This window comes from Trachemys scripta, chromosome 9 (genome assembly GCF_013100865.1).
Source record: "Trachemys scripta elegans isolate TJP31775 chromosome 9, CAS_Tse_1.0, whole genome shotgun sequence".
Taxonomy (NCBI): domain Eukaryota; kingdom Metazoa; phylum Chordata; order Testudines; family Emydidae; genus Trachemys; species Trachemys scripta.
In genome coordinates this window covers 102281613-102308667 of record NC_048306.1, presented here as the reverse complement: position 1 = coordinate 102308667, position 27055 = coordinate 102281613, and the positions used below count along the sequence as shown (strand labels likewise).

The 27055-nt window shown below is 39.5% G+C and overlaps 1 protein-coding gene across 5 annotated transcripts in view; it reads right to left on the bottom strand.

The window, feature by feature from the left end:
- OPA1 (OPA1 mitochondrial dynamin like GTPase) overlaps nucleotides 1-26141 on the bottom strand; it is a 76526-nt gene extending 50385 nt beyond the window's left edge. The window contains exons 1-11 of one of the 5 annotated variants that reach the window (XM_034780900.1): nucleotides 25803-26141; nucleotides 25365-25461; nucleotides 24330-24437; nucleotides 22765-22818; nucleotides 22040-22107; nucleotides 12466-12576; nucleotides 7021-7074; nucleotides 4906-5010; nucleotides 3653-3739; nucleotides 2762-2875; nucleotides 620-700 (exon numbers count right to left, since the gene is read on the bottom strand). In XM_034780900.1, coding sequence (XP_034636791.1) covers nucleotides 620-700; nucleotides 2762-2875; nucleotides 3653-3739; nucleotides 4906-5010; nucleotides 7021-7074; nucleotides 12466-12576; nucleotides 22040-22107; nucleotides 22765-22818; nucleotides 24330-24437; nucleotides 25365-25440 — 858 coding nt within the window. In that variant the 5' untranslated portion in view covers nucleotides 25441-25461; nucleotides 25803-26141. The remainder of the gene's footprint in view (nucleotides 1-619; nucleotides 701-2761; nucleotides 2876-3652; nucleotides 3740-4905; nucleotides 5011-7020; nucleotides 7075-12465; nucleotides 12577-22039; nucleotides 22108-22764; nucleotides 22819-24329; nucleotides 24438-25364; nucleotides 25462-25802) is intronic. The other 4 variants (XM_034780899.1, XM_034780902.1, XM_034780901.1 and 1 more) reach the window with 4 other exon arrangements.
- Nucleotides 26142-27055: the final 914 nt, after the last annotated feature.

Below are 27055 nucleotides of genomic sequence, written 5' to 3'. Positions count from 1 at the left end.
AACAGACATCAACACTGGCAAACAAGATGACTTAGCAGCCATATAACACCCTTTATCCAAAGGTCATTGTTACAATCATTGACTAGGCCTCAGTACACGCGGGAGAAGCCGGTAAGCAGAATATCAGTTTTATAGTTTGGTAAACGGAAGCACAGAAAGGTTTACTGATTTGCTCTAGGACTCGCAAAACTCAGTAGCGTACCTGGGAGCAGGCTTTGTTACACTTATTGCCCACTTCATTGCCATTTAACTCTAGATAGCAATGACACTGAAACATAGTGTAACATTTAACAAAGTGCCCGTCTTTGCTCAACAGTCTTCTAATCCCTATACTCAGTGGGCAACAGCCACTACAGACATCTATTTTACCAAACAAAAATGTGATCAAGATTACATTCATCTCAAAAACAACAAGGAGTCTGGTGGCACCTTAAAGACTAACAGATTTATTTGGATGCATCCGAAGAAGTGAGGTTTTTACTCACGAAAGCTCATGCCCAAATAAATCTGTTAGTCTTTAAGGTGCCACCAGACTCCTTGTTGTTTTTGTAGATACAGACTAACACGGCTACCCCCTGATACTGGACACCATTCATCTCAAGACATTTCTTGTACTTACATCCTCTTCCTTGGTCAGATCAAACTCCCGAGAGCTGTCTTTGAACAAAGCCACATGGTGGGGACCTTCACTAAGCGTCACCTAATATTTAGGATGAGATGTGTAACTAATAAAATCTTAATAGCCAAGATATGCAAGCCAGAAACCCCCCCAAAACAAACAAAAGGGTTTTTAACATTTATCATAATTATTTAAAGGAATGTACTACCTAAGAAAGGTGCTTGATTGACAGATCTCTACATGGAAATCCTTTAGACATTCTTGGAACTGGCTAAAGCTTTGATTTTGGCACGGAGTTCATGGCAATCATGAATTTGAATAAAATCCATGACATCCCACAGCAACAGCTCCTGTCTTGCGGGGCTGGGCCTGGTAGAGGCACCAGCAATGGTGGAACCAAAGGGCCATCCTCTCCCTCAACTTTTTAAAATGTGGCTGGGAGGGAACATGCCATGGTCCACCCCTACAGGCTGGCATCCACTCTGCATCATGCCGCATGATGGTGGTCAGGCCCTCCCCTGCCAAAACCAAGGCAGCAGCAACTCTTGGCACCGGGGACCAGCTGGGTCCAGGAAGCTGGACAAATCCATCACCCAAGGGCCTCAGGCTGGCCAGCAGGGAGGGTAAGGTGGAGAGAGGGATGGTGGGGGGAAGGGGAATCAGGGGTTTCAGGAAGGTTGGACATGTGTGAGGGGGGAGAACAGGTGCTGGGGGCAGAGCGTCAGGCTGGTGGGGTCATTCTGGAGCCCCCAGATGGAGACGAGGAACATGCTAAACCAGAGTGGCGCTGTGACTGTGTATGTCAGGTCTCAATGTCTGGTCTGGGGAGATGGGCCCAGCCCTGCGGGACAGGAGCCGCCGCTGCAGGTGAGTAAGGGGTGGGTTCTCTCTCCAACCTCCCTGCCACTCTCCTGGGCCTCACCTTTCAGCACCCCCACTATATAGCCCACAGTTATTTCCCACCCCCCCACACCCTAAACAGTACACTTTTTTGGCATCAGTTCTTTTCTTTTGTAACCAAACATACAACCAACAAAAGTCACTGTTTACATTATTTTTTGGGGGAAGGAAAGCATTAATGTCATATTTCTTAGTAGCAACAAGGATTAAAACATCATTTTTGATACCTTTGATTCAGTTTGTTTAAAAGGGGGGAAGTATCGCTTTTCCTTGTTAAAAAAAGCAGGTAAAAATACATTATTTGGTGACTTTTCTGTGCCTTTTAGTTTTCTTCCTGCACCGCCACTGTGCCATTTACTAAAAACTTCTGTGCCAAAATTGTAGGCTTGGGAATGGACAATGGCTGTACAAGCTTTCAGTTCTGTGTCTCAGCCATGATTGCACTGACTACCTCTAGGACTAGGAGGGTCGTTCAGTCTCCGTGCTCATTCAACCAGCGGGTGTCTCTGGTGTGAGTAATGAATAGTGTTAACTCCTCTCTGTTGGTCTCTGGGCCAGTTCCTAACAGTCAGACACGTGTTATTTTCATATTTGTGGCATTTCATCCAACAGCAGAAAGTTAAAAGTATTATTTATTTATTTTTTCCATCTGCACAATCGGTTTCTAGTAACTTTTTACCTTCAGCAAGTTTTGTTAAAAAGATTCTTTTCACCGTCCTTCACTGATGTCATAGGAGCTCTCTGCACAATAGGAATACAACTAACAACAACACCCCCCAGCTCTGATATAGCACTTTTCATTGGTATATCGCACATCACTTCACAATCTTTTCAATGCATTTCTCCTCACAACACCCCGGAAGTTAGGAAAATATTATTCATCAAAACGGAGGATGAGGCAGAACTAATGTGTTCAGACATAAGCAGCACATATTTATGTATTATTCTTCATTTAAAAATTAAAGCCCCAATTCTTCAAATACATCTAGGCATAGTGTTTACTTAGTGTGAGTAATCCCAATTGAAATCAATGGGACCATTCACATTAGTAACTGCTACACCCTGATAGTAAGTACTGGTAGGATTTAGCCCATCAGTAGTAACAATGCAACAGCACATTTATGATGAATGTTTTAAAATAATCAGATATTCAAACAAAGATAACTTAGCTTAGATTAAGTGAATTGATAGTACTTGGATACGCTACAATATTTTGAATACTGTTAGGATACTGTTTCTTACCTTAACAGGAGAACGTGTCATCATTTCCCCAGACCCTCGAGGGAATATCCGGGCTTGAGCAATCATTTCTAGCACACTGGTTTTTCCTGCACTCTGATCTCCAACCACTACAACCTTAAATGAAAGTAGTAGTAGTCACTGGCTTTTCATAATTAAGGCAGTTTCTTCAGTAGGACAGCTTAGTTAAACAATACACTGTAGCAACCAATTGAGAACTCATATTAGAGCTCATTATATTTGATTAGTTTTGACAACAGAAGTATTGCCACAAATAATGAATTCCTTAATAGATTAACAACTGATTTTATTCATGCAAAAGTTTTTCTACTTAGGCCATTTAAAACTAGAGATAGGGCAAAGTAACAGTGTCTGGATCTGGATCAGGCTTTGTCTATGGTTCAAGGCTAATTCAGGGTTTGCTTCAATGGTGATGAAGCCACATGGTCTGTTCTCGCAAGATTTGGTCACATATGAATTGGAAAGTTCGCCTTTTTCAATCTGGATCTGAATTAGTACCAAACTGCAGTGGTATGTATGGATGCAGAAATTCAAAACCAAAAATGACACCAGCACCCAGCATTTCAAGGGGTTCATATTCAAGGCTGCTGGTTTGACCAATCATTTAAAAGTGAAATGGACAAAACATTCAGAACTACACTATAGGGAAAAGTCCTGCATTATCAGGCAAATGGATTAGCTCTAATTTTTATCATTCTGGGATGTATGAAAGTCTTTAGATTAAATGTCTAGGTTGTTTTTTCTGCATGTAAGATTAAAATCACCCCTAACATTTAATCTGGGGTCTGCAAACCAATACTTATAACTTTTTCATGCACTCTATAGTAGTTACGTCATGAAGTAACATAACCCTTTAAGACTTCAATGACTTACCCGAGGTAGATGATCTTGGGTATTATAGCTGGCATCATAGTCAGACAGAATGTCTAGAACTTCAGAGTACATATCAATCAAAGATTTCTAAAAAGAATTGAAATACAGGGGAGAAAACTCAACTGGTTAAAAGAGCTAAGACCAAATGCCAACAGTTTTCACCTTGAAGACCTAGAAGAGAAGATTATTGTGTGCTTACACTCTCATCAAGGTTTGAGGCTTAAACCTCCAGTGCCACAGCTCAGACCTCTTCCATTTTAGCTAAAGTATTAGCTACAATAACTGGCAGGAGAAGTAGTCTGATATCCTGTGCAGGAGGATTTCTAGCTTACTGAAACAATGGGGTACATATACATGACATGCCCCATTTTACAGACAGCACAGCCGAGTACTTCTGCTTGGCAGATTCTGAAACAGTGCAATTAAGTGACTGAGTGATGGATTTCCATATAACAGATGTAGGTTCAATTTCCAGCTTGTGTAGAGGGTTTGCTCGATCACAAGAGTTGAGAATCCAATAACTAATAACCTCAGTCGGTATAAGTGAGACGAACTCATGATCTCCTGCTTCCCAGGAGGAAGATCCATTTTGTCTGTGCCTCGTTTGGAAGTACTCCACATGAGGGACTCTGCAGAGGGGTGGTGCACGCACAGTTTTGATAGAATGCTCAGACCTTGAGACAATAAGTGAAGAACAAACTATACTCTGCAAAACACTTGAAAATGGTGATTTTTTTCAACTCTTTACTTAGTTAAATCTGCATGGATTTATATGGGGCCATCAAAAGACACTTCCTCAATCTCAGAACTACCCCTCTGCCAAGTTTCAAAGTCCAGTTTCAAACCATGGAGGTGCTAGAGAACTGTATACAAACAGCTAGAAGAATATTTTTATAATTAAATAAAAATAATGTAGATTTTAGTTACATAATACTACACAAACCACAAATCCAACTTTTAATTTGTGTAACCTTCAAGATACTTAGTAACTTCAGTTGTGTTCTTGTTATGAAGTTACTAACACATGTAATTACATACAGTTAAAGCACAGTTAGAAATGAGGTTCATTCAAATTGCTTAACCAGTATCCTTAAATGTAAAGTCCACTCATCAAAAGCTAAAAATGTTAAGATCCATTTATAATGCTAAAAGACCAATTGCTAAATAAGTATGAATGAAGCATTGTAGAGCTCATGGGCTAATTCTGGTCTGACACTTCTGAGGGACGACTGTGTAACTATAGGATACAGTACCTTTAGCTTCCTTTGATGAATGCCCTTGTCATCTTTCTGCAACACCAACTTTCTTAGTTCTTTGTTTTCCTTCTCTAAGCGCTCAAGAATTCGTTGATATTTCAGCTACAAAACAGTAGTACAAATAAAGTAATCATGGAAAACAGTATGAACAGATCAGCAAACTTTTCCCTATCTAAGAATTTTATTATATGGAAAAAAAAATTCTGTGGTGTGGAACAAGTCCTTCCACACTACAGAAAATATTTAACCACCGAAAGCTTGTTAAAATCCTACATAATCAAGTGAAAACTATTCAAAAATGACAGATTGAAGAACCAACTTGACTATACATTCCATCATGAATAAAATGAAAATTTGTAAACAATCAAAAAAACACTCGAAACACATCAAAGTCAGGGATAGGAGAGAACAAGGAGAGACCTTATTAAAAATGTCCTTTCGTTTGATATTCCATTCTTAGTGAATCTAGATATAGAGGATGTAACAAGAGCCTAAACCAGAAGTTATCAAACTATGATCCATGAAGGATTTCATGGCGAGGGAAGCAGGGACAGAAAATCAACATTCTCTGGTATTTCTAATACAAATTGCGTACACTTTACAAAAATGCTTTAGAGCAGTGGTTTTCAACCCTTTTTCATTTGCAGACCCCTAAAAAACTTCAAATGGAGGCGCAGACCCCTTTGGAAATATCAGACATGGTCCGTGGACCACAGGTTGAAACCACTGTTCTATGGTAACGACAACCTTTAACGGACCCCTTAGACACAGCTCATGGACCCCTGGGTCTGTACACCACAGGTTGAAAATCACTGCTTTAGACAGTATATTTTTCAGCTATCAGAAGCCAAAGGTACCTCCAGCATCAGACTATTTTAGAACCATGGGACTAAGCCAAAATATTCAAACTTGGACCATCTAAATTCATATTTAAACACCTAAAATGAGCGGCCTGAATTTCATAGCTGCTGGGCACCCACAATTCTCATAGATGTCACTAATATATCAGTGGAAGTTGTGGGTGCTCACTATCACCAAGAAAAAGATCCTTATATTCAGTGTCTGCATGTGGCTTTAGAAGCCTGCTTTAGGTCCGTAACTGAACACTGTGGCCCTACTGCCTGTCACAGCTTCTAGAACAACTGTTCTGATTCACTCCTGGCTGATGTGAAAGGCAGACGATTTTAAATTGTTACAGCTCAAGGGGGAAAAAGGAAGTTTTAGAAGTTGTAAAATGTCAGGTTTTTGAGCATTTTTAAAGCCCTTATAGTTTAAAAAATAAAATTAAAAAGGGCTGGTCATCTGAAAAGGGTGGAAAATTGAAGAGCTCTGCCAGTAGTTGTCAGCATGGCTCAAGGTTTTAAGATAGTTTCCTGAGCACTTCTATTGGCTTCAGATTGCTAAAGTCCATCGATAAATGGACAAAAATGTCCCAAGGAAAACATTCTGTAACTTTGCAGCTTTTCACACTGAAAGGAGATCACAGCACCTCTTATAAAAACAGCTTTAAATGGGAGGGAAATGGTTACTGATTGGCGTAAACTTGTTTGATAAGAGAACCACATATCCTAATTGTGTCTATGCCAACAATGCAACTCTTCTTCTGGAAGAAATGGAAACATACTGGTCCTTGTGAATTCTACTGTGACTATAAACAGAATAGCATACCACCTCCTGTGGTTTTTAATATTACAGAACTTTCTCTTGTTCCACACTCAGATCCCCGATGCTTGATTGTCTAATGCACTTTAAGAGCTTTGTGTCTCTCCTAGAAATGTCATTTCACGGATTAAGAAATTAAAATGTCATCTTGTTATGTATAATCCAATTTCCTTTCTATAGCAAAAGTATGCCAGCTAAACAAACATCAAAAATCAAGACAAATCAACAAAACCCTAAAATCAAAAAGGGTAAATCTAACACATTGTCCAAGTCAGGATGGAGTATCCATTGTATTGTAGAAGCTTCGGATCCAGACATAATCTTTAAAAAATTCCTTCAATTTCTGCAAGATGTCTGATATCTTAAGTGCATTTTTGTTTAGTAAATTTGAGTTTTGCACATACGGTCCTCTGAATTTTGGTTCCTTATTACCAGGACTACAGTACATACCTGAGTGTGGAGAAGTTCTTCCTGAAGCTGATCAACCTTCTCTTTGTCAGAGACCTACAATATTAAGAAACATAATCACGACCATTGCTTGGTTATACAGCACATATGTTTAGTTTATCCTCAGTGTTCAATTGAATCCCAAACCAGAAGCTTTATTAAACATAAAATATCTGATTAAGCATGCATTTCCAATCCAATTAAGTTCTTAAATCAAATAATCATTTGGCATTTAACGTGGCTAAAGGTTCCATCGAAAGCAGAAAGATTCTATAAAATGAAGTCTAAATCTTTGTGCAAGCCAGTAGAAAAATTAACACCTTCAGGACCAGATACTGAGAAATCAGGCTTAATGATAAATAAAATTCAGTAGCTTCCTCAGAAAATTTCTCCCCCACCAAGGGACTGATAAAGTCACGTGGCCGAATTGTCTGGGCCTAAATATTTATTTGTTTAATTAGTACGGCACTTTGAAAATGCAAATACTAACTCGTATCAATTTGGTTCCAACACTACTCCCCACTATGTATGCCAATACATAAAAGCGTTCTAAACTATCAGCATCCTATAGATCATGCAGGGCATTCTTGTCAGGTTTATAAATGTCAAAGGGATCAAATTCTGTGTGTCTTGTACACAACTGAGCACCGTATTAATTTATTTATGTAGCCAAGTTCTAAAAGGAACACTGTATTGTGCAAAAGTATTACGTATATTTTACTGTTCCACTGTTTTAATTTGTCAGTATGCAATCTTGATGGGATGCTTTACATTAGCACGCATAGTCACTCAGACAGTATTAAAATGTGGGAAACAATGTAGAAGAGTGAACATAATGTTAAATTTTTCAGTGTCCAGTGAATTAAAGTGTGATCTTACTATAGTTGCGCAAACATGAAGGGATTTCTAGTGAAATCCTTTCAAAACTGAATTTGTAAAGTAAAGTAGATCTAAAAAAGAAAGTAAAAACAGATGGAACTTTCAATCTGTTTCTTCCTAATTAAGGTCACAAGTTCAATATAAAATACTAAAAATAGGCATCATGCAAGTATTTTAAAACTAATGTAAAGCCTAATGGACAATTAAGAAGGAATGATAAATGAAAAGTTAATGAAGTAATAATATCAATATAAAGAAATTCAACTCAACTTGATAATGAAGTCACTCTAAATATTTGCAATTCAAACGAATTAGCTTGAAGTCAAAGGAGAATATCAACTTAATGCATGGATAACGTGTCATTTACAGGACACAAACCAATGCAGTCACTCTTTAATTTCATAGTAACTTTTGGCAGATTAACAGTTCCCAGTTCTTCATGGCAACTGCCTTATTGGAGCTACTTAACCTATAAGATACACATGACCATGTATTAACTTTGCAATAGGCAATGACAAATTACAATCCTCCCTATATCCAATTATTTTCTTATTCATTAGCTGATCCTTGAAAATAAAGTACTGGAAGTGGGCCACCTTCTGTTTCCACCAATGGACCCAATAGCACGGGAAACATGTTCTCTTAGCACCTGAATACGATAGACACTAAGAAGAGTTCAGCACAGGGAAGGTGGCTTGATGCCTTTAGCAATACACAGTATGTCTAAACAGACAGAGATATATCTACCCACCCACCCAAATAGAAAGCACTGCAGGGATATAATGGGGCAGACCGGGACAGGAAGCAAAGAAAACAGTGAAAGAAGAAAAGAGGAAAATACACACACACAAAATAAATACAGAAAATGTTTCTGGGCAATGCAGACATCCAAAGAACAGCTATGTCCCTCTTCTCAAAAGCATTTAAGAAAGTCCTGGAACATCTGAAAATCCCAGGAGGCACCTATCAGCATCTTTATGTACCCAAGTACCTTAAAAAACTGGGCGATTGTCACTATTTTGACATATCACAAAACAACCCCGAACATCTCACGGTTAAACATTAAGAGCTATAACAATTCCCAGTGGCATCACTGAAAACATCAATGCACAGAGAGATGCAGCCATATGAGTTCTTGCTCTACAACAAACCCCTCAGCTAAATATAATATTTGCCAAGTGGGCAATAAAAGGGAAAGAATTACAAGCGTAAAAATGATAGATGACTTATCAGGTGCCCTCTTTGTAATATTTTTATTAATTTCCATCTAAAATAGACAATCTACATTATACAAATATTCTAGACCGGGGTTCTCAAACTGAGGGTCAGGACCCCTCAGGGGGTCACGAGGTTATTACTTGGGGGGTCACGAGCTGTCAGCCTGCACCCCAAACCCCGCTTTGCATCCAGCATTTATAATGGTGTTAAATGTATTAAAAATTGTTTTAATTTATAAGGGGGGGGGTCACACTCAGAGCTTTGCTATGTGAAAGGGGGCACCAGTACAAAAGTTTGAGAACCACTGTTCTATACTGAAGATGAAAATCTGGGAAATTTAGATTCTGCAGTTTAATTATTTTTATATCACTGTGAGGAGGATCTATATAACATGGTGCATGCAAGTCCTGCTGCTGCTTGGTTTGTTCATTACGCATTCTGACAACAATGTCAATGAGATATTAAAGGAAAGGAACAGGAATACTCAGGCTTAGAGGAATGGAAATGAAATAATCATATTTTCAAGTAGACAGGTAACATATCAGCTTGCAAAAGAAAAGTGAGTAAATTTAGCCCTGGCATAAGTGGAAGCAACTTGGTTCATTTCAATGGGAGTTGCACCTGTTTCTGCCAAGACAGAGTCTGGCCCAATGACTGAATCTTTACATTATTACATCCTCATTTTAAGGTGCGTACAGCAAGTGCTCTGTTTACCCAGCCATTCAATTTGTTTCAAAACAAATGGGTTAGTTGCAGCAAAATAAAACGCAGCATCATTCCTTGCCACTGGCATGCATCAAAGCACACAAAACTGCACATCTAAATGTTACAATCGGCTTTGATACTTCTACAAGGAACGTGATGCTCAAGCATTTGGGACATAAATTTAGGACTTTCCCTTACAGGACTAAGTTATTTACTGTGATAGACATCAAATCTTTTCTGCAATTCCAACGCCATGGAATTAGTTGCAAAGAGCAATAATGATGGGGAATTCTCCGTAGAAATAGATTAATCCTGAAAAAATAAACTCTTTGCTAGTTCCCCAAAAAATGGAGCCAAAGTTTAAATATCAAGTACTTTATTCCCTTTCCAGCAACGGTTTAAGTTTTCATATATCCAACACTACACAAATAGGAACTCTTCTTAAAAAGGCTTTAGAAAAAAAGTGGGTATTACTCTGTGGAAATGTTCTGGCTTTCTGTTTCAGAATGTAGTCTCTTCAGCAGAGCCAAATTAACACATTGTGCTCAAGACAAAAAAATACCTAGCTCTGCTTAAATACAGACTTTGCATGCTACCTGACAAAGGAATTGAAGGAGTCACTCTTATTATGCAGAGGAATCAGTAAACAAACAGGCAGGTTTAGTTTGCTAAAGGTATCCCTGGTTTTTACCAGCAACACTGCTCTGGATGGGAAGTGGGAAAGGACTGTGTAACCTACTCTTGCAGGGGTGGCCAACCTGCGGCTCTTCAGAAGTTAATATGCGGCTACTTGTAGAGGTACTGACTCCGGGGCTGGAGCTACAGGCGCCAACTTTCCATTGTGCCGGGGGTGCTCACTGCTCAACCCCTGGCTCTGCCCCCCCCTCACCCCCTCCCATGAGCCTGCTGTGCCCTTGCTCCCTCCCCAGCCTCCTGCATGCCAAGGAACAGCTGATCGGAAGGTGCGGGGAGGGACGGAGGAGGAGGCGCTGATCGAAGGGGCTGCCGGTGGGCGGGAGGCGCTGGGGCGGGGCAGGGAGCTGATGGGGGGGCTGCTGACATATTACTCTGGCTCTTTGGCAATGTACATTGGTAAATTCTGGCTCCTTCTCAGGCTGGCCATCCCTGTACTATTGGACAAATTCTTCTCAGAATAGTCAGACTCCAGTGCATTACACTTCCAGCATCTTTATTATGTATCATGTTGTCTCACTGAGGGCAGGGGACTGGTCAATTTTCTCTAAACCCCAAAGGTGCACTACCTAAATGAGCTAAAAAATGAAACATGAAGAAACATACCTCCCCCTCACTACTCATCTTTCCCATAGTTGTATAGAGGAGGAGGAAGGGTAGTTCTTGAGCTGCAATGTGGCAAGGAATGTTTGCTTAACATTTAACAGTAGCTTGACAAAGGATGCTGGAGACAGACTGGAGTACTGACATTTAAAATGCAAACTGTTTTAGGATTTTAAACCCCTTCAGGCCCTTTGGTGAAAACCATGGCTATATACAACATTATGTATAGAACTTTATTTCAAGTCTTCTCCATCTCTCTCTCGGATACAACCTCAGATGCAGAAAGTGTTAAAGGTGTTATCCAGTGGTTAATTCCAAAGCTATGGAACTGTGAAAAGTCAGAATGAACTGTAGGTTCTGTGGACATGGGAACTACAGATAACTGTATTTTCAGTCACAGAAGTGATTATACTGGCTACAAAAATTAGCTCTGAAGTACCCATGACTACTAAATTATCCCTATCTAGTAAGCAATATGTCAGCAACATGCTAATGCTAAAAATCCAACTGTAGCACCAAGTAAAATAATGTATAGATGACCAACAGAATAGCTGCACCAAATCAGCTTGGACTGTGATTTACGATGGAAGCTAGGCAAGAGAAAGCTACTGAGACACAAACTAGGTTTCATAGAATCATAGGACTGGAAGGGACCTCGAGAGGTCATCTAGTCCAGTCCCCAGGACTATGTATGCTCTAGACCATTCCTGACAGGTGTTTGTCAATATATTGTTTATATTTACAAATATCAGATTTTGCCCAGGCGTTAGCCATCAGACATTGGTAACCGGCTAAGGCTCACTATTGTATTATTACTAATTTTGTCACGGGCTATGTTTATCACTGCAACTATATCGGGGAGTTTAATGTTCATGGTTTCATCCTAATACGATGTTACAGGTTGTTTTAGCTAGAATTCTCACCCCATGGGAATAAACTGAACTAGGATAGGTCTGAGATAAATACAGCATCTGATATCAGAGCTGCAAAGCTAAATCAGCATGTACTCAGTTTAAGGCTGACTAGGCTTCTTTGTCTTCCCTGAATCCAATTTCTAGAAATATATTAACTCAAAATACAGGTCAATTTAGAAGTAAACAAAGGTTTCAGAAACGGATGTTAAATGACTTCGAAGACTGCCCCCAGAACATCCACCGTCATTTAATGGCACCCTAGGTAGAGCGACAGGAAGCAGGACCAGTTTAACACCACGTGCTCTTGCAAAAAGATTTTTGTAATAATTATTTGGGCCTGTGATCAGATTAAAATTAGCTTCTTCTACATCAAATGAAGGAGGCTGAAGTACTTGGTTAATATGAATATAGTACATAGTGCCCTCTGAACCATCACCTTTCGCTTCTGCTGGGAAGAGCCCGTGTTATATTGGCCAGCAGCTCTGCGTGCTTCCTCTTCATGCTGTTGGATTTGCTGTTGTAATAGAATGAGTTCACCAAGCAGGCCCTGCCACGAGTTTACAACAAGGAGAAGGAAGGGGAAAATTGGGGGTGGGAGGAAAACAATGTTAAACCAAAGAGCGTTACATAAAAACAGATGACAGACAGGAATGAATGGGTCAGTTCAAACAAAAAAGAAAACATATTTCAACAGCTATTACTAGCCAACTGGGACTGGAAACAGCTGGCCAGCCTGTAGGTCATACAGAACAACAAATTGACTTTAATTCTAAAATGTAGCCTATTAAAAAAAAAAAGTGTCCAAATCCTAAAAAAGGTTTAAACTAGCCTTGTTTGAAGAGACTTTGTGGAGATTTTTGGCACTGCATCCTCAATTATTCACTTCAAAAGTATTTTCAGATATCAGCATTTTTTTTAAACAAGAAGTAGAAGGAAGTTCAATAAGAAAGACCTGAAGTTTGGGTGTTCTTCACAAAGTTGTACATATAGCTGTATGTGTAACAGTTAACACGTTCAACTTTGCTGAGAATAAACAAGGTTTTTTTGTTCTTAAACACCTCAGTTGCTTGGATGGTTTGTCAAAAGAGGATTTGCCCTGCTGCTCAACCTCCAGACTTAAAGGAATGAAAGACTTTTGGACGGGTATATAGGGAGAAAGAGAGAGAGAGAGAGAGCTCTCCCTCTATAGCACCTTGGCAGTGTCTAGTTAAATTGCATAGGTCCTCTCACCCATCCAGAATTGCAGAAATGTGTCACGCTTAATACCTTCAACTTATTTCCAAGTTTCTCCATGAACAAAGTGACTAATTTTCTTTTGCCCAATTATTCTATTAATAGCTATGTGTCTTAAAAATTCACATTTGTTCAGAAACAGTGTGTGAATTAAGTTCCACTGGAATTTCTCATACAACTAGTTTTAAAAGTTGGAGATTAATATTAAATGTATTAACCTATTTAAAAAACACTAAAGTCTTTGAACAATATTCTGCTCAAATGTAACATTAAATTTTCATTAAAGAAAACATTTAATAGCATTACCAGTTTCAAAATATACATTAGTGTTTAAAAACAAGCCTCAAATGTCAGAATTTGAATTTTTTTTTTAAGAAAAACAAAATTGTTCTTCAGAGCTCATGTATCATCAAACTATACATATACCGCACAAAAAACTCACATACCTAGGCATTTACACATAAGCACAGACACACACTATATGGATGGATAAAAAAAAAAACCAGACACTGTCATATAGAAAAAAGCCAAAATTAGGGGTTTTAAAAAAAAAAAAAAAAAAAAGCTTTATCCATCTTTGTTTGAAGAGAAACAGTTTCATATTATATTTCAACAAATACAAAGGGGAGAGGTTGTTTTATTTTGTTTTGTGTTTGTTTTTTTAAATTTCTGCACTGCTGGAAAACCAAACACAAATGCATCATGCTAATGCATGAGAACCAGAAATGAAACCGATCCATCAAATTTCACTGTCCAACAAGCGCAAAAAAGCTAACAAGTGAAAAATAATGTATGTTTTTTAGAATTCTGTTGAGTAAAGTTGTTACTGGTACCAAGTAAAGAATTTCTCAAAATGACTTGACAGTGTCCCTTTAAAAATTATATTAAGGGTCAGAATCTACAAAAGGAAGAAAATATGGAGTTAAAGCTGCTGTGGTAGCCTTAGCTTGCCCGTTAGTGTTTAAACGGGCATCGCACAGTGCGTAACACTGGTCCATGTTATCAAATGTAGGTTTTGTTCAATCTGTCACTACTTGCAGCAATACCTGTTCTCTGGGCCTGCTGCTCCCCAGGGAACTAAGGAAAAAGCTTCTGAGGCTAAGTAATTGTCTTTTCAAAGCAGAAATGGGGGCAGTGTAAGGAATGAGACTTTCCTTTGTTTATAATTAGACCCATAGCATTATTTTACATACATTTCCTCTGGCTTTCTCTTGTCTTTAATGACTGCATTACAACTGAAAGAGAAATCTTTGAATACCATAATGCACACATAGACAACAAAAGGAAGGAATGGTTACTTACCCTCCAGGAACGGAGGTTCTTCGAGATGCTGTTGTCTGTGAGAGTCCCACCATAAGTACGCATGCTCCTCATGAGTGAGAGTTCAGAGTCTTCTGAACAGCAGTGTCCATCGGAGCCACACACACACACACACACACCCTCCCTTGTGAGGGCATAAATGGTGGAGCAGCAGCAACCCTCCCTCAGATTCCCTAACAATCCAAAACCCATGTCTGCTGAAAACTCCGGAAGTGGGGACAGATGCAGCTGTGGGATCCACACTGGTGACAACATTTCAAAGAAACAGTTATTGTAGGATAAGTAACTTTTCTTTCTGCTTCGAATGTGTGTCAGTGTAAATCCCACTGTAGTTGATTGGCAACTACCTCTGGATGGTGAAAATTAGGAGTTGCAGCTACATCAGTCGAACGGTGACTGCAGAGTGCTCTCCCAACCTTGGCATCTGACCTGTCAGCTAACTCCAAAGCACAGTGTTTAACAAAGGTCAATGGGTAACCCACGTCTCTGCCTTACAGATTTCTGATATTGGCACTGAGCTGTGGTGGAGCCTTAACACTAAGGGGGAGAGATACACAAGCCATCTGACGACATGTTGAGATACACTGTTATCTGCCCGGACAGTCTGTTTATGACTACAAATAAATGAGGAGATAGTCTAAAGTAAAGTTGGGTTCTGCCCATGTAATAAAGTAAGGCTCTGAAGACATCCAGAGTGTGTAGCATTTCCTTTGCCAGTGCATAGTGGGGCTCTGGGACAAAAAGACAAGCCAGTTAATTGCTTGATTCAGTGGAACTCTGAGATCAACTGAGGGACGAAGTTAAGATGATCTTAGAGTGCAAAGAGCATTCTAAAAGAGGCTCAAAGGTGCGGGTGGGGGCTTCCTGAGATTTAGAAGGACAATGCTGAGGACCATGTTGGACTGGGGTCTCTGACCAGTTGGTAAGCATGTAACAAGACTTTAAGAAACCTCAATGCCATAGAGCAAGAAAAGACCAAGTACGACTAAACAGGAGGACAGGCAAAGACTGCTGCAATGCTCCTTACAATCCGGTGGGAGTTGTGTCAAGAAAAAGGGCCACTCTCTCCCATGTAAGAAAACTATTTTGTGACTAGGGCCTGAGAGCTCATGATACAGAGCTGCAATGAGATGGAGGAACATGCCTTTGCCTGAAGAGGTTCTATTTCTTAGGGTTCTCCTCTTTAGAGGTGCCCTTTGCAGACCTGGATTTTTTTCTGTACCTTGGATTAGGATGGGCACAGAAATGTTCAGAGCCTTTTTATGGTACCTGGTCTCTTTTCTTGATTCTCTGATCAGAGGAAGCGTGGCTCGAGCAGATCCTTATTGACGGGGAGGGCAAGCCCGGCTGGCGTTGAAGAGCCTGTAAGGTACTGGAACACCTTGAAGTCATCAAAGGCCAGCCTGAAGGAAGCTCTTTTGGTGGAGAAGGAGGTTGCTGGAATTCCTTTGATATCACCTCTTCACGGAGAGCTACATATGGTTCAGGCATGGGAGACCTGGTTAATGATGACACTGGAGAACGAGATCTCCTCCTCTTCCATGCTGTGTGGGAGAGAGATCTGCTCCAGGACATGTGAGGATAGCCCCAACTATGGCCTGAAGGGCCAAGATGGCATTTTACAATGAGGACTGAGAACCACTGGCCCACTGCCACTTGTGCTTCGCCTGGGCTGTCTCTCTGAACTGGAAGCTTCTAGTGCTTTCAGTGAGATCCCCTCATAATTGATTGTATGGGAGACAAATCCTGGCTTAATATCAGCAAAAACATCTCCTCAAATGGTAGCGCAGGTAGGGGTGTGTGGCCTCAGTGCTGGCACTGATGGTGCTGGCAGTGGTCTCAGTGTGAAGGATGTCCACAGTGGAGATACAGAAACCTCAATCCGTATGTGTCTCAGGACCGGGATGGGCCTGCTCCTCAGTGCCAACGTGGGCACTGGTGGCGAGGCTGGTACTGGGCCACTCCTTCCTTGGGCTGTGCAGGTGGTTGAGCTCGCAGCTTCGGCCCTTGACACTGTAGGGGATTTGTTTCTGGAGGCCTGGTGTTTAGGTCCTTCCTTGTGAGATGGCCTGGTATGGTGCCTGGAGCTATACTTCTGCTCTGTCTGGCCTGCTTTTTGGTGCTGGGCTTTGATGTTGGGACAGCTGGTGCCAGCGTCTTTCTCTGCTCCTTGCTGTTGAATCCTGGTGTGGGGTGTCTGCTGGAAAGGCCACTAACTGAGGATGATTTTTTTGGCTCCAGTTTGGTGGATGTCATTTCCTGCAGGTCAGAACTGACCCTCAACCCCCTCTATACAGGGGGGAGGGGGAGGAGAGAGAGAATGTCCTTTTTCTTCTTTTTTATATTTTGTTTGGGGAAAGTCCAAGAAGGGCCAATTTGACTAGAAGAATGAATTCTTCAATTACATTTGTAAATAAGATATAGAGAGCAACAACAGAGAAATGGGTCAGCCAGTGCTGGATTTCATCTCGCTGCCCACAGGCAGTAGGAGATGAATGGAGGGAGGGTCATGGCTGTTCCACCCTTTATGTCCTCACACAGGAGCATGCACAAGGCCCAAGGCACATGCGTGACCCAGACAGACACTGATCGTCAAAAGACTAATACTGCATGCACACCTACAGGAGCATCTACACTGACACAGGCTCAAAGAACCACCCCTCCTTCCACTGACCCTGCCATTGTTTTCTCCTAACAAAGTTAACCATCACTAAAATCTATTCATGGGATTTTGCATGAGAAAAACACTGAATTCATCATTAAAATGCTACTTCTCTTCTAAAGATCAAGACAGTTTTACAAATTTGCTGACAAAGTGGGTGGTACAAATCGCACAGAGGGAACGAGGATACACAATCACACGGAATGATGAAGAACCATGGCATAGGTTCCAACTATTACAAATGACCTTTTCTTTTTCTTCCCCTTCATAACACATAAGTAAGTAGTTTACATTAACAGACATATTTCTCAAGTTAATCTATCAGGCTTTAGTTATATAGGGCCACATTTTCAAAAGAACCTTAATGGCTTCGGAGCTGTAGCCCCATTTTCATAAGCATCTAAGGAAGGGGTGGGCAAACTACGGCCTGGGGGCCACATCCATCCCTTCAAACATTTTCATCTGGCTCTTGAGCTCCCACTGGGAAGTGGGGTCCAGGCCTTGCCCTGCTCTGTGCGTGCTGTGGCTCCATGTGGCTCCCAGAAGCAGTAGCATGTCCTCCCTCCGGCTCCTAAGTGTAGGGGCAGCCAGGGGGGTCTGCACACTGCTCCTGCAGCTCCCATTGGCCAGCCTGGAGCACCCTCCTGCACCCTCAACCCCTCATTCCCAGCCCCACCCCAGAACCTGAACCCCCAGCCGGAGCACTCACCCCTCCCCGCACCCCAACCCCCTGCCCCAGCCCTGATCCCCCTCCCGCACCCTGAACTCCTCATTTCTGGCCCCACCCCAGAACCTGAACCCTCAGCCAGAACCCTCACCCCCCCCCGAACCCCAACCCTCAATTTCGTGAGCATTCATGGCCCGCCATACAATTTCCATACTAAGATGTGGCCCTCGGGCCAAAAAGTTTGCCCACCCCGATCTAAGGCCTCGATCCTGCATAAATTTACACATGTTCTTATCTTTGCTCCCTTGAGTACAACAGAACCTCAGAGTTACAAACTGACAAGTTAACCACACACCTCATTAGGAACTGGAAGTACACAATCAGGCAGCAGCTGAGACCAAAAACACATATACAGTACAGTACTATGTTAAACAAACTACTAAAAAATAAAGGGAAAGTTTAAAAAGGTAAAGAAACTGTTTCTGCGCTTGTTTCATTTAAATTAAGATGGTTAAAAGCAGCGTTTTTCTTCTGCACAGTAAAGTTTCAAACTTGTATTAAGTCAATGTTCAGTAGTAAATTTTTGAAAGAACAACCATAACGTTTTGTTCAGAGTTACAAACATTTCAGAGTTACAAACAACCTCCATTCCCGAGGCGTTCGTAACTCTTGAGGTTCTACAATAGTTCCATTATTTCAATGGGGCTATTCACGATGGTGAAGTTAAGCACATGTATAAATCTTTGCAGGATCAGGGCTTAAGTCCCAACGACGGTTAATGGGATTTTGGCTCCCTTGTCACTTAAGTGCCTTTGAAAATCGTACCCACAGTGCCTAATGAGAGAAGACCTGTACATTAAGTTGAGATCTCTGACCAAAAAAAAGATTTTGTGCTAAAGTAGTCACAATTGTTTCATGAAGACAAGTAAATCAGAAGTCACTGGACTTAGTACAAAAATAAAATCAAAATCACCTTAAGATTGACAACCTGTCAGACCTATACAATTTGAAATTTTTAAACCCTTGAAAACAGCAACAATAATTTCAGATCTGTGCTCGCCAGGCAGGCAGACTTATGAGAACAAAAACACATTACTGTAGAACCAGGGAAGTAACCAAGGTCAGGGACTTCTCTATTAAGGTATGCATACTACCTCTCTCAATCTTTAACATAGCCTAACATTGACTCAAAATGGAATGCAACCTAATGCTGATCAGAAACGGAATGCACAGTGTGAAGAAAGGTCATCTAACCCATTGTCTAGAAAACATCTTGGTTGTCAATAAACCAAGTCGCTATTCTATCTTCATTATCCATCAGTGAACGTCTTGTTTCAATCACAACCATAACAACAGCATACAGTCCTGAAAACCCATGACACCTTTAACCCTCAGTTTTGAGGAGTCATTCCCCTGCAGTAAGAAAGCTATTCCATTAGCAGAGCTGCTGGATATAATTAGTATAACAAAACTAAGATTAACTTTAAGAGGCCCATAGATTTAATCAGGGCCCATGTTTTCTGCAGCACAGGCATGAGTTTTGTGGCAAACTGAAAGTTCTGTGGTCACTAGTAAATGCATTAAAAACAAGAGGGTTTTCCCTCTCCCTTCTGATATCCCAAACCTTCGAAGTAGCTACACACTGTGTTATTGATTATTGCCCCCGCACTACAGCTGATTGCCTATCAGCATGCTCCGCGGGCTCTGCCCGACAGCATAAGCAGATCTCTCACTCCTGAACAAAACAGAGGTACTGTTTTATACTAGGTCCAGTAGAGTGTTCTCCCATTTCCACAAGTGTATGAACAGGGCCCCAATTGTAATGCTCATCAGAGCCAGCACCTCTTCCTCACAGCCAATTTAGGCCTCAGAATGAGACAGGAGAACAGAGATGCACAGGAGGGATGTGCCCAGAAAAGCAGGACAAGGTGAACAAGAAAATAGAATGAGAATTATTCCACTGCCTACAGGGTACAAATAAAAGGAAAGAGCAAGTGGAAGCTATTAAGGCAATAAAATTAAAACATTCAAAACAAACCATTGCTAACTCACTAAGGACGGTCAGAAGCGCAGTAACACAGCCTTTTACTGGAGGCCTGAATTCAAATTCTAATGCCTTCCATAAAACCTCCACTGAAATCAATAAAAACATACCCATTGACTTTTGTCACAGTTGAACCAGGCCCATAAACAGCAAATTCAAGTTTAAAAATGCTTTCTTGTGACTTTAACATTGTTTATCACCCAAATACTATGGCAATGAATGCCACAGAAAAGTCAATAATAATAAAGATTTGTAGACTCTTCTTCCTCTGTTTTCAAGTCCCCAGCAATATAGCACTGAGCTTAGCCAGTCACAGGCATGGGAGAAGAAACTCTGCATATTAAGAGAGGATCCTTGCATGAATTATTACTGGGAATTCAGATGATTAGCCATAGCATTTTGTCTGATTTGGGGGCAGTTAATCAATTGTTTCATTCACATCTAAGTGAGTTTTCCACCAAAAGGTATGAAAAAAACACGTTCTTCTTAAGACTGATTTATTATAAAACTACTTATTGCCTTGGTTTGTTTTATGACTTGATATTTGCATTTAGAAACCAAGCTTAATAAGCATTCATTACATGTGTGGTATTCAACAAAATATATATGAAAGCAAGTAATTTGGCTTAGCTTCATAAATGATTTGTTAAGACAATAGGAAAGAAGACCTTTACTTCACAATCCAAGAGTGAAACACTAACTTTTGAACAGTGAACACCTGTCTTAAGCAACCTTTCAAGGCTGACAAAAATCTGTTGCTAAGCAAAGGTAGGCTTCTAATAAAGGGGAAACAGAACGGTACTCATTTCAAATGTGGAGACTCTGAGGTGGTCCAAGACAGGAGGTTTAGGGTGACCAGATGTCCCGATTTTATAGGGACAGTCCGGATATTTGGGGCTTTTTTAAATATAGGTTCCTATTATCCCCCACTCCCTGTCCCGATTTTTCACACTTGCTATCTGGTCAGCCTAAGGAGGTTGCCTAATAAAAGGTGATCTCTTGTATTGGTTTCATTGTAGGCATGTGCAGTAAGTGTACACATGCATTTAATGCAGCACACATGCATACATGTCTGCATGCACAGATGTGTTTAAAATAAGAGTGTTATTTACAGTTTTGCTAAGACTGGGATGATAAACGTTCCCATTTGTGAGGTATACACAGTATTGATCATTAGATTCACAAACAAGACAAATATTTTTCAAAGAAGTTCTCAGCATGTATTAGATTTCATTCCGATTTGTTCAGAAATTTTTAAAATGTACAATGGCAAAAATGAAAACTACTATAAAATGAAATTAAACAATCAGAGATGCTATTTGGTGGTTAAGAGAACTAATAAAAATAAGATCTGTGATCTAGACGTTTGCAATGCTAAACTTTACTTTCCTCACTTGCAAGGCAAAAGCTGAACATACATGCTAATAAACTTTATTAACCAGCTGATGTGACATTTCACACAGCAAAGTCATCTTCTAGGATCAAAAAAAACCAAAAACTCCTTTTCTAGAAAATGAGCAGGCCATAAGAACAATTGCTGCACTAAGTTTTGAGCAGAAAAAGAATTAAACCCAAAGCTTGATGTAGAATGTCTAAATGGAAAAGGGTCATAAGATGCAATACTTCCAGACATATAACTGAAGCTAGTGCATGATGCAGCACTTTGAGTTTTCTATTAAGGCCTGAACCAACTAACACTGTCACAGTTACAAGCAGTAAGTGTTGGCAGGATCAGTCCCTCAGGCTGCATACAAATTTAAAATTAATACAGAATGACTATAGTAACATGCCCATTACAACCCAAGTCTTTAGAGAATATAATTTTGACAGAAGGTTTAATGACTTTATATTACTCCCTTCTTCCCCACAAAATATTTTAACTGTTAGTCTAGCTGTTAAATTACAATATACTATATACAATATACTAAACAATTTCAGCTCTCTCAAGCCTCTTTAAATCTACATCTACAGTTCGTTATTAAAGTGCCTTTTTAAAAAAATTAACTCCTACAGAAAAAACACAGATTTTAAATCTTTTTTTAAAGCTTTGTGATTGAATAACTAAATACTTTCCGCAAATATACCTTTTTGTACTGTTTGTCATTTTCATATCCCTGGTCTGTAGCTCTGAATGCTGTTTCTCCTTGGGAACCTAGGAAACAATTACAGAAACTTACTGAAATGCCTTAGCGCCCTGTTCAAAACCCAAAACTATGTCTAATAGGAGGTCCAATTTTTAGTACAACTCAGTACCCAGGTATTTACTATACAAATAATCTCTCTGAAGTTGCAATCATTCTACGGATTCTTGTAAATAAGCATAGAAACAGCTTAAAACTGATTTGTTAACAACTGTACCAATCTAGCATCCAACTCACACTGAATGGGCTACTATAAAAGGTAACAGGAAACTTCAACTAGAGCATTTAAGTTCTGAAGACATTTTTGCTGATGAAATGACTGCGTGTGTTAGACATCAGATGATGGGACATAAGTTATATTATCATTTGTGATGAGAAACACAAAATATTCCTGCATCTTATAAATAATTTTCTCTGAACAAACTTCTGAAAAATGCCTGAATTATAGACATCTGTTTAGTGTTTTGACAGTGAGCCATTGGCTTTTCATTGGCACTGTGGGAATTGAGTTTTCTTAAAGTAGTTACAAAATGTTTCCAATTCAAGATTCAACTGTTGCAATAAATTGCATTTGCATTGTTATTCACTCCCTTTTTTAATGTATCACTGTTTAATTAATTAATTTTAAAGAGGCACGTTAAGGGCAGTAAAAATGGCTTTTTACACACCTAACAAGAGAAGCAGATCAGAAGCTCCTATGACTTCACTAACCAAATTGTAACCTGTGAAAAACCAGCAAAAAAGGGGAAATAAAAATTATAAATACAAACAAATGGCAAAGCAAAGATGTGAGGGATTTCAGTCTCAGAGTTCAGGGACTGGGCAGTCATAACCAATCTTGCCCATCTTGGTATGCTAACAAATGCAGCTAAAATGGATAACAAGTAACTCGCACCAAAGTCAAAATTACATTCCAGTTAAGAAAACCCCAACACATAGGAGGTCTCATCTACTTGTCTCTGGTTTCTGATATTGCCCTTCTCATCACCCTCACACTTGAATCCCATTTAGATTCTGCTCTCTGTAAAGTTGTTTTTTTAGATATATTATGCATTCTAATAATATTAAAAGTTTTGTTTCAGACAATGCAAGTAAGCTTGTTATGAACATGCAAATGGACCTAGAACAGTGACAGTAATTTTCAAGCACACTTAAATGAAAAAAATGTGATTGCTATGAAGCTTTATATGTACATCTACATCTTTATATCTCCGTCTAAATTTACAATATACTATTTTTAAATCAAGATTAGATGTGTTTCTAAAAGATAACCTTGAGTTCAGCCACAAAAGTTTAGGGGGCTTGATAATGTTTCACTTGTGTAGCAGGGAAGGAGACTTTCCTCCACTGCAGGAATGGCTGGGTGAATGTCTACGGCGTGTGCTATGCAGAAAATCAGACTAGATTCATAGATTCTAAAGAACAGAAGGAATCACTATCGATGACCACTGTGATCCTTTCTGGCCTTAAAATCTATTAATTTCCACTGCCAGAATACATTTTTAGAATTTGTTAAAATTAGAAAATGGTTAAAGATTAAATTCAGTAGGATATGGACAATCAATAGGGTGTGTGGATTTGATAATATGGCCATCCATTTGCCATGTAGCATCTGGGTTTTAGAGCTCATTCGTCATCCTTTGTTCCATTCTGCCTGTCTTGCAGTCCCTTACACAGCCAAAACTCCCACTAACTTCAATCAGAATTTTGCTCAAGTAGAAAATTGTCAGCTGAGCCCCTGAGAGACTACTAGGTCAGTGACAAATCTTCTGCATCTACTTAATGCTACACCCAACACAAATGGAGATATTTTGGTAGTTTTTTAAAAAAATAATCACCCAGTGCCTGAAGCACGTTCCTTTAACAAAATCATTCTTTTCTCCTCCCGCGAGCACAGTGATATATTGTTAAAGTGTACTGGCTAGACCTCTCCTCTCACCTTCACTGGCAACTTAGCTTCAGCATCTACACCTCACGGAAACATTTACATTTTCAATCTATTTGGTTTTAGTTTGACTAGGAGTCTACAATTCGCTGTTCAGTTTCACAGCTCTCAGTTCTCACCGAGCATTTGTTATCACAATTTATTTTTAAAAAACAAATGAGATACTGGTAGAACAGCACACAATTTCTACAAACCTTTTTCTTGTTGTTGTTTAAAGACGTGTTGTGATCTCACATTGTAACAATACACATTCTCATAAGTAAAACAAAGCCGAAAAATTGTTCTCACCAGGTGAGAAAAAGCCCTTCAGGGAACTGAGGCTCTCTCCAATCTTGTCAAAGTCAGGTAGAAGTTTAGCGAGGTCTTCTGCATCAGGAAGGGCTTTGCTTAATTTTTCTAGGGAAAAAGTATAAAAAGGTGAGTTTTTTTATAAGCAAGAATAGTTTACACTGTAAAATTTAGTAACTATCTAAAAATTAAAACACATTCACATGCTCATTCCATTTTTCTGTGTCAGGAATCAAAATGCTTCTCTTTCTATATTTTAATGTTTGTTTCTGTTTCTATGTATATGAGAGGGAGAGAACAAGAGAGCATCTGTACAACACAATTACTGTAACAAACATTTCAAAAAAAGAACGGGAGTACTAACAGTCTTAGTCTCTAAGGTGCCACAAGTACTCCTGTTCTTTTTGCGGATACAGACTAACACGGCTGCTACTCTGAAATATTTCAAAGACAGTATTTTCCTATTTTTCAGTTTATTTGGGGCATTCAACAGCATTTTGTGGCTAGGCTGTTTCACAGTTCCTTCTGCATACTTAGTCAGATATTCCTTTTATTTGTATGAGTCTTTCACATAGCAACCAGAAAGAGGAATATTCACAAAAACAAGAATTTGATTATAACAACAACAAAAACTGCCAAGTATAGCACCTGCTGCTACTTTTAATTCGTTCCTTTAAAAAAAGCAAACAAACAAAAAGATTTCAGGCTGACAGCATACTTTAAATACCATCACTGAGAGTGTAGGATTAATTATTCCATAATTCGATTTTTTCATCTAGTCTCAAGCAATGCACCCATGTGCAGGATAGATGTTGGAATAACCACCACCAAATGTTATGTGGTCTTTTCCTCTTAGAATGCATATATGAGATGTGTGCCTTCCTAAGACACATCCCTGAGCACTTATCTTATTAAAATCATGGTATAAGAACATTTGTATAGAAGCAACCAGCTTCTGAACACCTATGTTCTTAAATCTAAGCGTGGCATACGCTGATCTTTAGCAATCAAAGCATATTTTAGCTTTTGTGATACCAAAGTCAATGTGTTCATCAAGCTCCCAAATGAAGTCAGGAACAATCCACTTATAGTCACTGAGATCAGGCAGCATCTCCTTCCATTGATCATACGTCTAACACAAAAACAGAAAAAAAGTCATAAGAGAAGCATATAAATGTTCTACTTGAAAGAATTTACCTACTAATCTATTGCGCTAGCTTGTCATCTTACGCACTGGCTTTGTGGCTTAGTCACAACATCTACAAAAGTCATCGAAACCCAATCCCATTTCTGTCCAATAAAATCTATTCTAGTAATTTAAATAACTTGTCCCTCTCTACCCTCATACTCTCTGCTGTCTTTATTTGATCAAATGATGGAACTCTACCTTTTATTGACTGCAGCAATAACTACTATTCTGAAATGCCTGTCAAACAATATGAAACATATAAAATGTCTTCTGCAAATAAATACCTTTTTTGCTGTATAGCCACCACCTACAGCAGATCCTAATACAAGATAGCGAAGTTTTAGAAGCCTTGAAGCCAGTCTAGCTACCCAGAAATTTCTACGGGGCAGGTATCCATATTTTACAGATAAAAGTTTGGTTTTCCGTAAGGGAAGACGATTACGAGAGGAGAACTGTTGAATTGATGTCCTTAGTGGAGGTCTCTGAAACTTTGAACTTGTATAATGGGGATGATGAATACTTCGTGAAACAAGGTGCAATTTTTGCAATGGTGATTTTCCTTTTACTCCATAGCTGCTATTTGCTAAGCTTTGGCAGACAACACTGAAAGAAAAGAGAAAAATAAAGAAATAAATTAAGATTATGTGACAGCTCTACTCAAAACACCTTTAGTCCAACTAGTCCTGTATCCTACCTCCAGCACATAAAATATGAGAGAGCGAGAGTGTGAGTGTGTATTTATGTATATATATACACACACACAGAGAGGGAGGGAGAGAAAGACTGATTTACAGAGGATGAAAAATAAAGTAGAGCATCATTCCAAAGGTACAGTGCTTTACCCTACAGGAAATTCCTTCCCGGCTACTAGCCAACATAGATCCTGTGGGCGCTCATAGCCTTTTGAATAGAATTAACATTTGCAATTACTTTCAAAAAGTGTGCAATGGCTACCTAATCCAGTCTTAAATATTCCATAATGTTTTCATTGAATAGAATTATAGTTATGTTTTGTTACTTTAAACACATTTGCTAGCCCTCCCTATATTAGCTTGACATATTAAAATGACATATCATCTTCATCAATATTTGTATCCTAATCACAGAAAATGCTGAATTGGATAAAATACTTTGGTTTAAAGTATACTTACTGGATAAACAATGTCTCACTTGTTAACAAGGATTTGAAGGACAGAAATAAGTATCAACGCTTGGGTTAGGTCATCTGCTGTCTTATAAATTTAATTTCTGTAGCTGAAATTAGTGAATAAGTACACAAGAATTTGGTTTTGTGCACTTTCAACAGGAGTGGAAAGTCTATACAGGAACATTGCTACGATGTTCCACTCCCATCTTAGGGGAGGAAGAAAAATCTTTTCACACGAGAAGACACATATAATAGAGAGTTTATCTAACTACCTTTATCCAGAACTGCATTCAAAACCCCTACATTAAAAGATCATTATTAAGGTTACAAAGTCAAGCACTCAAAGGTTAGGAAATGCCAGTCTGTGCAACCCTAATTCAGCCCCCTTGT